General features: G+C 44.7%; 1 protein-coding gene across 5 annotated transcripts in view; it reads right to left on the minus strand.

The window, feature by feature from the left end:
• Positions 1 to 12,548, minus strand: part of LOC137424903 (forkhead box protein P1) — a 257,074-nt gene that overhangs the window by 23,167 nt on the left and 221,359 nt on the right. For all 5 annotated transcript variants that reach the window (XM_078776067.1, XM_068112795.2, XM_078776069.1 and 2 more), the window contains 2 exons: positions 8,320 to 8,424; positions 6,366 to 6,453 (listed from right to left, as the gene is read on the minus strand). In XM_078776067.1, the coding sequence (XP_078632193.1) occupies positions 6,366 to 6,453; positions 8,320 to 8,424 (193 nt within the window). The remainder of the gene's footprint in view (positions 1 to 6,365; positions 6,454 to 8,319; positions 8,425 to 12,548) is intronic.

Raw genomic sequence — 12,548 nt, forward strand, 5'->3', positions numbered from 1 at the left:
CTCAAAGCATCCTCCCCGCTTCTTCCCCCTTCCAACTCTCACGTCCATCTCCCCCAACCTTCTGCCTCGCTCTTCCCCCTCCTCAAATAACCTCATTGTGCCTCACCCAATCACCATCAAACCTTTTGTCCGCCCCATCCTTCCCTTTCTCCGAGCTCTTCTGAAATCTCTGACACACCTTCAACAGCTCTCCCTACCTCTTCCACCTCTTCCACATCTTACCCTACCCCACCTCCCCCCTGTTGTGTATCCGATGCTCCCCTTTCCTCTTCATTAACGGTATGGACCTCAAACATCCGGGGCCTTTGTTCAAACTCAACTGATCTCTCCATACAGGTTGCTTCTGTCAAACCAGACGTGATCTGCTTAACAGAAACTTTCCTCCTTCATGATGTCTCTGATTCCTTCGTGTATCTCCCGGGTTACTCCCTCCTCCGGTATGATAGACCTGAGCCTCGTCCTGGAGGTGGGGTTGCTATCTTTATCAAAAACTATCTTCCCCACTCGCCCTGCACTGCACTCTCTCCACCTCACCCCCAGGAATACCTCTGGCTACGGCTTCCCCTTCGCTCCCACCTCTTGTTCATATGTGTGTTGTACCGTCCACCAAACAGTGATGACTCCATCTACATCTCGCTGTCTGATAATATGGACCAACTTCTGTCTACTCATCCTAACTCTCTCTTCCTCATATGTGGTGATTTCAATTGTCACCATGCCAGTTGGCTGGGTGTGGGTACCTCTCTCACCAGCCATGGCTCCTCAGCAAAGGACTTCTGTGACTCACTGGGACTGACACAATCTGTCAATTTCCCGACCCGGATCTCAGTCAACGGAGCATCTTCTCTACTGGACTTGGTTATGACTAACTTCCCTGAAAATGTCTGCTGCTCTTCTTCTGCTCCAATCGGCTCATCTGATCATGTGCTTGTTAAAGTGGACATCTCTCTGACCATTCTCAGGGAGCCTCCTCAGCGTCGACGAGTCTGGCATTTCACTCAGGCCAACTGGCACGGTCTTCAAGCCCATCATCTGGACATCAAGCCCATCAAGTTTATCCCATCAATCATCTGGACTGGTCTCCCATCTCTACCACCTCTGACATCAACTCATCCTGGGAATTCTTCCAAAGTAAATTGCTCTCTCTCATGCACAGATTTATCCCATCTCGTCTTCAGTTGTCATACCCTACCTCCCGTCCATGGTACACGGAATCTTGTGGTGAGGCTGTTGCCCAGAAACAAATTGCCTTCGTCTCCTGGAAAGCAAATCCAACGGAAGGAAATCTCATTTCCTTTCACAAAGCCCGAAACAAGTGTGTGTCCACCCTCAGGAGAGCCAGGAAACAATATCTCTCCGTTCACAAGACCGAACTAACCATTAGGCTAGCCCCCGCTCTAGCAGGGAAAATGGCCTAAAAAGGCATGTTGTTGTTGTTGTTGTTGTCACAAGACCGAACTCTCTTATCTGTCTCCCTCTTCCAAATCCTGGTGGCGTCTGGTCAAATCTGTTTCTGGTGTTTGTTCCCCCTCCATCCCCTCCCTTACCTCAAACGGCTACACAGCTGACTCCGCACGTGAAAAAGCTGAATGCCTCAACTCTGTGTTTGCCTCTAAATCTTGTGTCCCAAACCAATCCCTCTCTGTACCCACCGTACCCAGTCGTACCCAGCTGCTCCTGGACTCCGTGTCCTTTCCTCCTGACAAGGTGGAAAAGTTTCTGTCAACCCTCGACTCTGATTCTGCAACTGGACCTGACGGCATCAGCCCACGGGTCCTAAAATCCTGTTCTTCCGCTCTTCCACTCCCTCTCTCTGTTCTCTTCACCCTCTCTTTTGCTCAAGGTCAACTGCCATCTGCTTGGAAATCAGCCAACATCACCGCTTTGCACAAAAAAGGTGCAAAAACAGATCCTAGCAACTACAGACCAATCAGCCTTCTCCCAATTATCAGCAAAGTCATGGAATCCATCATTGCTTGGGATATGAAATTTTTCCTCTTCTCCAATAGCTTGATCTCTGATCATCAATTTGGTTTCAGACCAGGTCACTCTACTCTGGACATGCTGCTTCTGCTGTCTCAACAATGGATGGAGGTCCTCAATGCCAAACAGGAAATTAGAGCTGTCTCCCTCGACATATCACGTGCCTTCGATACGGTCTGGCACCCCGCTCTGCTCACCAAACTCTCCTCCTTTGGTATCCATGGAAATCTCCACGCATGGCTGGCGCTTTTCCTCTCTCGTCATCGTCAACGTGTGGCCCTGAATGGGTTTCTCTCATCTCCTCTTCCTGTTCAGGCTGGAGCTCCCCAAGGCAGTGATCTGGGCCCTGTGCTTTTTCTGGTCTTCATCAATGATCTCTCTGACTCTCTTGAAAATCCTCTCTATCTCTATGCTGATGACTCCACTCTCTGCCGCTCCATTCCTCATCCCTCAGATCGGCAGTCTGCAGCCTCCTCACTCTCTGCAGACCTGGACAAAATCACAGATTGGGCAAACAAGTGGAACATGTCGTTCAATCCTGACAAATCTCACACTCTTACGATGTCTCTCCGAAAATACCGACTGGACAACCCTCCCATCTACTTTCTGAATAATCCTCTCCAAGAAGTTCTGTCACTCAAGCTTTTGGGTCTCACTATCTGCCATGATCTTTCCTGGTAAAACCACATTTCCAAGCTGGCCTCCAAAGCCAGTCGCAGACTGGGCATCCTCCGTCGTGCGAAGTCCTTCCTTGGCACACCTGAGCTCCTCACCACATACAAGGCTTTCATCCGCAGCTCAATGGCATACTGCTTTCCCCTCTGGGCTGGTGCTCCTGCCTCACACCTAGCTCGTCTTCACGCTGTTGAAACCAAAGCATTCAGAATCATTGGAATCTCCCGCGATGACGCTATCTCCGAGGGCCTTTCACTTACTCACCGCAGGCAGGTTGGTGGTCTTTCAGTCTTCTACCGACTCCTCTCCGGCCTTGCTCCCCCAGCTCTCTCTGGGCTCTGTCCCCAAAATATTCCTGCAGGTCGCACAAGATCTGCCTGCAACCCTCTTATGGTTAAACTACCAAAATCAAGACTCTCTGCTCACCTTCACTCCTTCATTCCTCTTTTCTCCCGCCTCTGGAACAAACTCCCTCACTCTCTTCAATCCCACTCCTCCCTCCAGGTCTTTAAAACGACTGTTCACCACCATCTCTTATCTTCCCAAATCCAAAACCTTGATCTTTTCTACCCCCACTAATTTCACCCCAAATCCACTTTTTTGAGGTGACTTTTGTCTTCTTTCCTGGAAGTCCTTGGTGTCCTTGCGTTTTATACCTATCCTGCCTCCCCCCAGGCCCTCTGCCTCCCACACATCTCCCGATGTCGCTGCCCTCAAATGTTGTGTTTGTGTGCTTCCTCCCCTTCTCTCCCCATCTTGTCGAGTGCTCCCCTTTTTATATATACTTTGTTTGCTTGTTTGTTTGATTTGTTTGTTTGATAAATGTTAGCTCTTTCACGAGCCTCGACTCTGTATACAAAAATATATATATATATATATGCAGCGCCTTCGTGAAAGTTTGCACAATTTCTGAAGGGATAGATATGCTGCAATGGCACAAAGGACGGGGATTTCAAATTTGACAAATAACGACAAAACATGCTAAGGCCAGAAACAAAGATTAGTCAGTCCAACAAGGTGTATTTTGCTCAGACGACATGATAAAGTCAACATGAGATGGGACAAGTTTGGTTGATGGACCTCTCAGAATATGGAACAACATGATCTTTCAAAACCAACACAATTTCCTGAGCTGAACTTCCCACCCCCACAACACCTCAGGTCTAACAATAAACATTGGTCACACGAGGGTGTCAGAACAGCAAATGTTTTCACCCAAAATTTACAATATCGTGGAGGTTGTGCCCACTGTGAGGCTGGCACTGAGATTTTACACATCTTTTGGGATGAATAAAGCCTCTTCACTGTGACTGTGCACAAACCAAGTGAAGTGCAGAGAGAAGAGCCTGAAAAGTGGATGTTAACCTGAGGAAAAAGCCTTTGGATGATACAAGTAATAAAGGTGTTTGAAAACATTAATGTTGGATAATCTGTAAGAGCAAAAATCCCACTGTTGGTGCCTCAATTGTCATCACAATCAGTACAAATGACATGATTGCTAGGAAGACACAGCAAAATAAATGGCTTATACAAACATGTTTTTAGAAGAAGAACAACACCAAAAAATATTAGTAGCACTTTACGTTCATGCTAAATAATCCAATTTCAATTTAATGTACTGACTCATCAAGTCAACCCTTCCTCACTCCTCTCAATCACAGTATTACACAAGTACAACAAGAAAGAGCAATCAGAGATTGCAGACCTGTTTTTAGTGTTTTTTTTGTGCAGACCTGTTTTGTGCAGTTTTAGTTTCATATTTTAGTGCCAGACGTGATTTTAGTGTTTTTTAAGGCTTTTGTGTTAAAACAAATATGGCGGCTGAACCACATGACTGATGACGTCATCATTATTAATTTTTTTCTCCACCAATTTATCTACAGATGATGCTCAACAAATTTCGTGATTGGATGAAGTTTTGTACTTGTCGAATTGATGTCATAATGGAGGTACCTATGACATCATCATTAACATGGTATTCCCAATGGAGAGTTCTTTACAATGAGCCATGTCTCAATTTTTTCTATGCAGTGTTTTCGGAGATATAGAGGTGCAAGTTTTTCGGTTTTTCCAAGATGGTGCCCATACCACGTGACCTATGACGTCAAAATTATCATTAAAAAAATACTACAGGTGAAGGTGCACCAATGGTAAAAAATTTCCTGTCAATTGGACCAACGGTTGCAGAGAAAAATCATATTTATTCTGTGCGGACAAACAAACAGACAGACAGACAGACAGACAAACAGACAGACAAACAGACAGACAAACAGACTCAAATGCAATACCCTCTCCTCCGGCGAGGGTAACTAGAACGGCACTCGGTAGAGCACACACCTCTGCCAGGCTGAAATGTTTACGTTTTGTATCCCACTGATAGGCCGGATATGGACCCGGATCTAAACCAAAATCGAATCGGCTTGCTCTTGTTGCCTTAACAACTCATCCATCAAGTTTCGTACAAATCCGGCTACAACGTTTTGAAATATCATGCTGTATATCGTTTTTGGCCCTGGTCCCTGGTGGTCCCTGGTGTTGGGCTAGCGGCTAGGGTGCCGGCTTAGGATCCTAGGATCCTGGGTTCGAATCCCGGTCAATCGCTGAATTAACGCCAGGGGGGTTGACTCAGCCTGTCATCCTTCCGAGGTCGGCTAATTGAGTACCAGTTCACTGGTAATTCCCTGCTTGTCGTTAAAGGCGGCAAAAAGGGTTGGCGTCAGGAAGGGCATCCGGCCGTAAAACATTGCTTCAAAAAGGGGACCGAAAAACAACAACAACCACAGTTCCCGAAAAAGGCCAACCCCCGCTTGCCCGCTTCCCCGCTTGTGGGGAAAAATGGCCTCTAAAGGTGGTTTATATCGTTTTTGGCCCCATCTCTCAATGATGAAGAATCACTGAAGAAATTGTAGTGTCTGGATCTGGATCGTTACTAAAATCGAATCATTTTGTCCATGTCGCATACCCAACATCTCCACCAAATTTCGTCTGAAACCATCCACAACCTTTTGAAATATTCTGTTCACATCACAGACAGTCAGTGGTGAAAACATAACCTCTGCCCACCTTTGGTGGTGGAGGTAAGGATCCTGACCCCTCATCCGCATTGTGCACCAATTCTCCTGTGCTATTCCTCATTGGGCCCACAATCCTTAAAATAATTTCCTTACCTCTTACAGGCTATATCTGCCGAGTTATTTAATTAACTAGTGTCTGTTTCCTCCTATGCAGATGTGAGTCAGACTCTAGTCCTGCTATTTTGGACTTAATGAATGCCTTGAGCTTTGCCTTAATTTCCCTGCTCAACTACCCTGGTCTCGTTCTGTTCCTACCTTTATACCTCACTGGAATATACATATTCTGCACCTTATACATTTGCTCCTTGAAGATTGGCCATTTCTCTGATGCAGACTGAAATCCTGTTTTGATGCAGACTGAATGTTATCAAATAATAATCCATTCTATTTTGATGCAGGTCAGGATATGGCAAACATGATTCCATTGAGTAGGTGAAACAATGATTTCCTAGCTTTCCTAAATTAATATCTGAAGCATATGGTTCATCACTATATTTTGCATGTTGAATTAATAAATTTTAAGGTTGAGAAGAGACTTTTCTTTTCACCCCACTGTCTTTGTTAAATATCTGTTAAACTCTAGAATACTTATACTCACATCATAATTAATATGCATATTTCAACATTTATTACCTGAGTTTCTAGCTGTTGCACCACCTGCAGCTGCACACGACACTGTGCTGTACTACGGTCATCCAACGCATGCTCAGAGTTCAGGTGCCTGGAGCAGAAGCAAATGGTCAAAGCCACAATCACAACAATACCACGACAACAATATTACATTCAAATTGCAGTGATCTTAAATTTGAAACCCATTCCTTTGGTCACTCATGCCAGTGGCATTTATACATGAGGATTGAGGATGTAAGTTTCATGAAAATTGACACTTGTATAATGGTACTAGAATAATATACGACCCGTCACTTTGCTGATTTGTGTAATTGCAAAAAAGAAAAAGAAAAAAATTAATAGATTTTGCTAATGGGGGAAAAAATAAAATTAGGCAGTGCATTTAATAGGATACTCGCATATAAGACCCGTCGCTTCGCTGATGGGAACACCAATCTTTGTATATTTGAAAACAAAAAGGTTGTTGTTTGGTGTTAAAAAAGACATTAAATGAAAGAAATGGGGAAAAATGTATGATTTGGATTTGTGGAGATTCGTGGAGATTTGGAATCAACGTGGTGGATATAAAACATCTTTGTAGGAAGAGGGATAGGTGGTTATATTTACTTCCTGAGAGTGGTTTCATTGAAATCCGATCTCAAGTTAGCAAAGAAGGATTCCTGGGAAATCCTGCTCTCCGTGCATTGATAACCAACGTGTTGGCATTTGCAGTTTTGACACGTGTGTCCATGTACACATAAAAAAAAAAATTGGGGATCACAAACATTTCCGGGAGTGACCCAAATTCACCGTAGTTGGATTTATTGAAATCCGTTAATCCGTTCTCAATCCTTATAACACGACAAACAAACAGACAAACAGGTCCTTTTATAATATGGATTATTCACAGTATTTTTAGATGCTGAATTACGAATAATATATAATTACGAAAGGTGTATGCTGCATGTGAGAAGTGTTATGATTTATGGGAGCGAGACATGGGTCATGAATGATGAATGTAGAGCAGCAACGAAGGCTGGAAAGGGTGGAAATGCGAATGGTTCGGTGGATTTGTGGAGTATCGTTGAGAGAGAGGAAGCCAAATGATGAATTACGAAAGATGATGGGAATAGAGCCTGTGATGGATGCTGTGAAGAGGAACAGGTTGAGATGGTTTGGTCATGTGTTGAGGAAGGATGAAAGTGACTGGTTGAGAAGAGTGATGGAAATGAATGTAAAAGGAAGTAGAGGACGGGGAAGACCGAGAAAGACTTGGCTAAAGATGGTCGAAGAAGAAATGCGGGCAAGGGGGTTAACAAGGGGAGATGCAGAAAATAGGGCAAAATGGAGAAGATTGTCATGGGGCCCGCAAGGCTAACCCCCGCTCTCGCAGGGAAAATGGCCTTAAAATGCATGTTGTTGTTGTTGTTGTTGTTGTTGTTGTATACAACACACTGAGGAAGATCAAAATTAAAATAATTTCTCACCCTCCCCCTCTTTTCTTTATTTTGATCAAACTGTCTGGGGTACGTATTAGGCACGGGCCATGGCAGGAAACAAACTCTGAGGTCTCCTCATGTTTGCCTTTGCGTAAATGCTAGAAAATGGGGCTTTCCATTTCCTCGGCACAGCTGTGAACTGTGATGGATAATCTATGAGGCAAGAACAAAAAAGATTTCTGGGAGATCCTGCCCTCCGTGCTGGGATAAGCAGCATCGCAAGTTGGCGTTTGCAGCTTCACCACATGTGCCCATGTACTCATTTTAAAAAAACTCTTTTTTGCATCACAAACCTTCCCGGGAATTCCCTGAATCCACCGTAGTTGGATTTATTGAAATCTGTTAATCGTTCTCAAATTTTGACATGGCAAACAAACAAACAAACAAACAAACAAACAAACAGACACGGCTTTTACAATAGAGATACCGTGAGGATGATAAGTTTGCATTATGCATTCGGCTTTGTTTTCCAAACTCACCTCAGGAATTGTCCAAAGTCCTCATTGAGTGCATCACAGCCTGGCCATTTGCACACACCATGACCAAAGAGCGGGTGAGTCTTTTCAACATCCACTGGGGAAGGTCTGGGTATGGGAGCAGGAGGAAGATAAAGGAATGCGATTGTAGCGGATGGGCACACATTTACAATGAACGTAATCTGCCTATTTGTGTGTGATCCAATTATCCTCCACAAATAGGCTAAGCCAATAAATGGTGCATCATTTATTCTCACTCACCTGCAGTCGTAATAGAGTTGGTTGTAAGGCAGCTAACGGACTACATTAAAATGGAAGCCTTTGTGATTGAATTGGGATGGTATCCATGTAGAGACGTGGCTTATTAGCCATTTTCATTTGAAAAGAACGGAAAATTACTCAACCACGGGTCACAATGGCCTCCAGATTTCAGAAGCAACGACTAGGCATCAGCATTTTTTTTTTACAAACGAGGCATCTCACCTCATAATAGGGAATTGTCAGAACAATGAATAGCATGTAGCACCACAATCAAGATCTCGAAAAGCTTGTTGCTGTAACGTGCCACAAAAAACACACATCAAGTTGTTCTAACTGTTTAAAGGAGTGAAATGGCCTGGTCACAGAATCAGTTACTTTTTGTGTACAAAATCTCGGCTTAGGAAAGAGTGATTGTCACACTACAACAACAACAACAACAACAACATGCATTTTAAGGCCATTTTCCCTGCTAGAGAGGGGGTTAGCCTTGCGGTCTCCATGACAATCTTCTCCATTTTGCCCTATTTTCTGCATCTCCGCTTGTTAACCCCCTTGCCCGCATTTCTTCTTCCACCATCTTTAGCCAAGTCTTTCTCGGTCTTCCCCATCCTCTACTTCCTTCTACATTCATTTCCATCACTCTTCTCAACCAGTCACTTTCATCCTTCCTCAACACATGACCAAACCATCTCAACCTGTTCCTCTTCACAACATCAATCACAGGCTCTATTCCCATCATCTTTCGCAATTCATCATTTGTCTTCCTCTCTCTCAACGATACTCTGCACATCCACCGAACCATTCGCATTTCCACCCTTCCCAGCCTTCGTTGCTGCTCTACGTTCATTACCCATGTCTCGCTCCCATAAATCATAACACTTCTCACACATGCAGCATACACCTTTCCCTTCAGCTTCAACGACACTCCCCTCCTCATCAGCACGCCAATCAGTTCCCGAAACTTCTTCCATGCACATCTCACTCGAGCAACCGTTGCCGAGTCTGATCCACCTTCTCCATTCAGAATGTCTCCGAGGTAGCAAAATGTTTTCACACCTTCCAGCTTCACGCCGTCACCAAGATCCAACTCAACATTTCCTCCATCTGCAGCTCCCTCTGTGCACACCTTACATTTGAATGTAGCTGCCACACTGGTGAATGACCCTCTCAGATCACTACATTTTTGATGAACCCACTCAGCGCACATTGTACATTGAATGGAATTCACTCCGACACCCTTCCTGCACACAGAACATGGCCACTTCCCAGTTCTTTCCACCTCACCACATGCTTTACCACTGGCCATCACCTTCGTCTTTCCGATATTCACCTTCAGACCTTTTGTCTCCATACATTCCTTCCACTTGTTCATCTTTTCCTTCAGTCCATCCCATCCATACTTTCCGCAATCAACACCAGATCATCTGCATACAACAACTCCCACGGTAAACCCTTCTTTACATTCTGAGCCAGCACCTCCATCACAGCTACAAATAGTTGTGGACTTAGTACCGACCCCTGATGCACTCCCACCTTCACCTCAAACTCACCACTGTTCCCGTCCTTCATCCTTACAGCTGTGCGTGCTCTTTTGTACATTGCCATCACTACTCTGATCAACCATTCCTCCACTCCTAACTTCTTCAATGCCCATGTCAATACTTCGCGTGGAACCCTATCAAATGCTTTCTCCAGATCAACAAACCCAAGAAACAACTTCTTCCTCTTCTCCATGTACTTCTCCTGCAACTGCATCACAAAAAAGAGCGCGTCTGTTGTTCCTCTTCCTGGCATAAATCCAAACTGCATTTCGTCGATCTTCACCCTTCTTCCTTATCCTCCTCTCCAACACCCTTTCCAATACCTTCATTCCATGCTCCAATAACTTTATCGCTCGGTATGAGCCACACTCCAGAGGGTCACCTTTCCCCTTGTATAGAGGGGCGAGGGTACTCAGTTCGCAATCCACTGGAATGCGACCTTCTTTCACCACCAGATTACAGATCTCTGTCATTCTCTTCATACCCCAACTTCCTGCTGCCTTCAACATATCTCCCACAACTCCCGTCGGCCCTCCCGCTTTTCTACTCTTCATTGCTTTTATCGCTTCCTCAATTTCCTTCTCAGTTATCTTCTCTGCCGGTCCTAAAACTGGGTTACTCTCTATGTTGCCATCCCATTCATTCTCTGTATTCAACAGCATTTCCATATATCTTTTCCATCTTCCTTTAATTCCATCTGGGTCCACAACGATTTGTCCCACTTCATCCTTCAAGCAACTCACCCCCATCACATCACACCTCTCCTTCGCTATCTGCTTTGCAATCCTGAATACCGCTCTCTGACCCTCTTCCGAAGGTAGTCAACGGTTGTCATCGATCCACCTGACGTGTATGTAACCAGCTTATAATCCTCTTTCTGGAACTGAGTATTACAAATCAACAAATCAGCTCCATCAGCAAACTCCAAAATCCTTTCACCTTCTCCATTTCTCACACCATATCCATAACCCCCATGAACTCCCTCAAAACCATCCATACTCCTTCCCACATGTCCATTTAGGTCTCCTCCTACCACAACAACTTCCTCATCTTTCACGTTTTCCATCAGCTTCTCTATTGCACACCAGAACTTGTCCTTCTCTTCATCGCTCCGACCGACCTGCGGAGCATATCCCGAGATGACGTTCACCAAGAGCTTTCCAATCATCATTTTCACCATCATCAACCTTTCACTCACTCTAGTCACACTCACCACACTGTCTACAAACTCCTCAGAAAACAGGACACCAACACCATTCACGCCCTCCAGGCACCCTTGCCACACAAACTTGTATTTCTGTCCCTGCCTACCCTTCACCATTCTCACACCACTTCCCTTCCATCTCGTCTCTTGCACACAACATATGTCCACTCTTCTTCTGAACAATTCTTCCACCACTTCTCCTGATCTCCCTGTCATTGTCCCTACATTCCATGTCCCAAACCTCAGAAACCGATCTCCACTTCGGGCATCAGATGTTTCGTCGTCATAAATGGAGTGATTTCCACCCTTGCTTTGATCGGGTTCCCCACCTTGAGTTTTGACGAGAGGCAGTGGGGTCCCCCACGGGGTACTTCGGGCTGTACCCTGCCCATATGTAGTTGTAATTGTCATGGTTCTCTTTTTGAGGCAATGTTTTTATGGCCTGATGCCCTTCCTGACGCCAACCCTCTTAGTCGCCTCTTACGACACGCAGGGATACGGTGTACCTATTCTAAACCAGGGTACACACCGGGATTGTCACACTACAGAATAAAATAAATTGTATGGTTGATTTCCCAATGTTTGGGGAAATTTTAGTGGTCAATCTGCCCGTGGTGCAATGGACGTGGCCTTGTTCTGAGAGAACCGCCTCATTTATCACAGTACTTCCTATGTCAGGTAAATATAGAAGAATGATGTAAGCAGGACACCTGCAGCATCCGGCAGAAGAATGGGAGTAATATTGAGAAGGAAAAATATAAAGAATAAAGGAAGGAAGGAATAACAAGCAGAATGGGAATCAGGCAGGGTGTACACCGTCCTTCGGACATTCATTAAGGTGGATGTCCTGTATGCTTGCATAAGCTAATTGATGTTAAATATACCACATGTCCTATACAAAATTATACCACTGTGAGCTGGCACCCTGGCCAAATGAGACATTCCCACCCTATCTACGACTGTCAAAGCCAATGACAAACCACCCAAGGTATTCCTCACTCAGATTGTTTCAGCAGACCCGATGTGCTGGAAAGAGTATAGACTGGACAGTATTGTATTTGTGGTAGTGTTTAGGCAGCATTGTTTAAATGACATAACTATTTAAAGCAAAAAGTTCACCAATCACAAAAAACTGTAGTATAAAAGTGTATATAAATAATAAATTAATGACAGCATTGCAAGATGTTTGTGCCAGTTTGTGATGCTTTGTTGCATTTTTTTCATTC

This window comes from Myxine glutinosa, chromosome 4 (genome assembly GCF_964187855.1).
Source record: "Myxine glutinosa chromosome 4, kmMyxGlut1.1, whole genome shotgun sequence".
Classification (NCBI taxonomy): Eukaryota; Metazoa; Chordata; class Myxini; order Myxiniformes; family Myxinidae; genus Myxine; species Myxine glutinosa.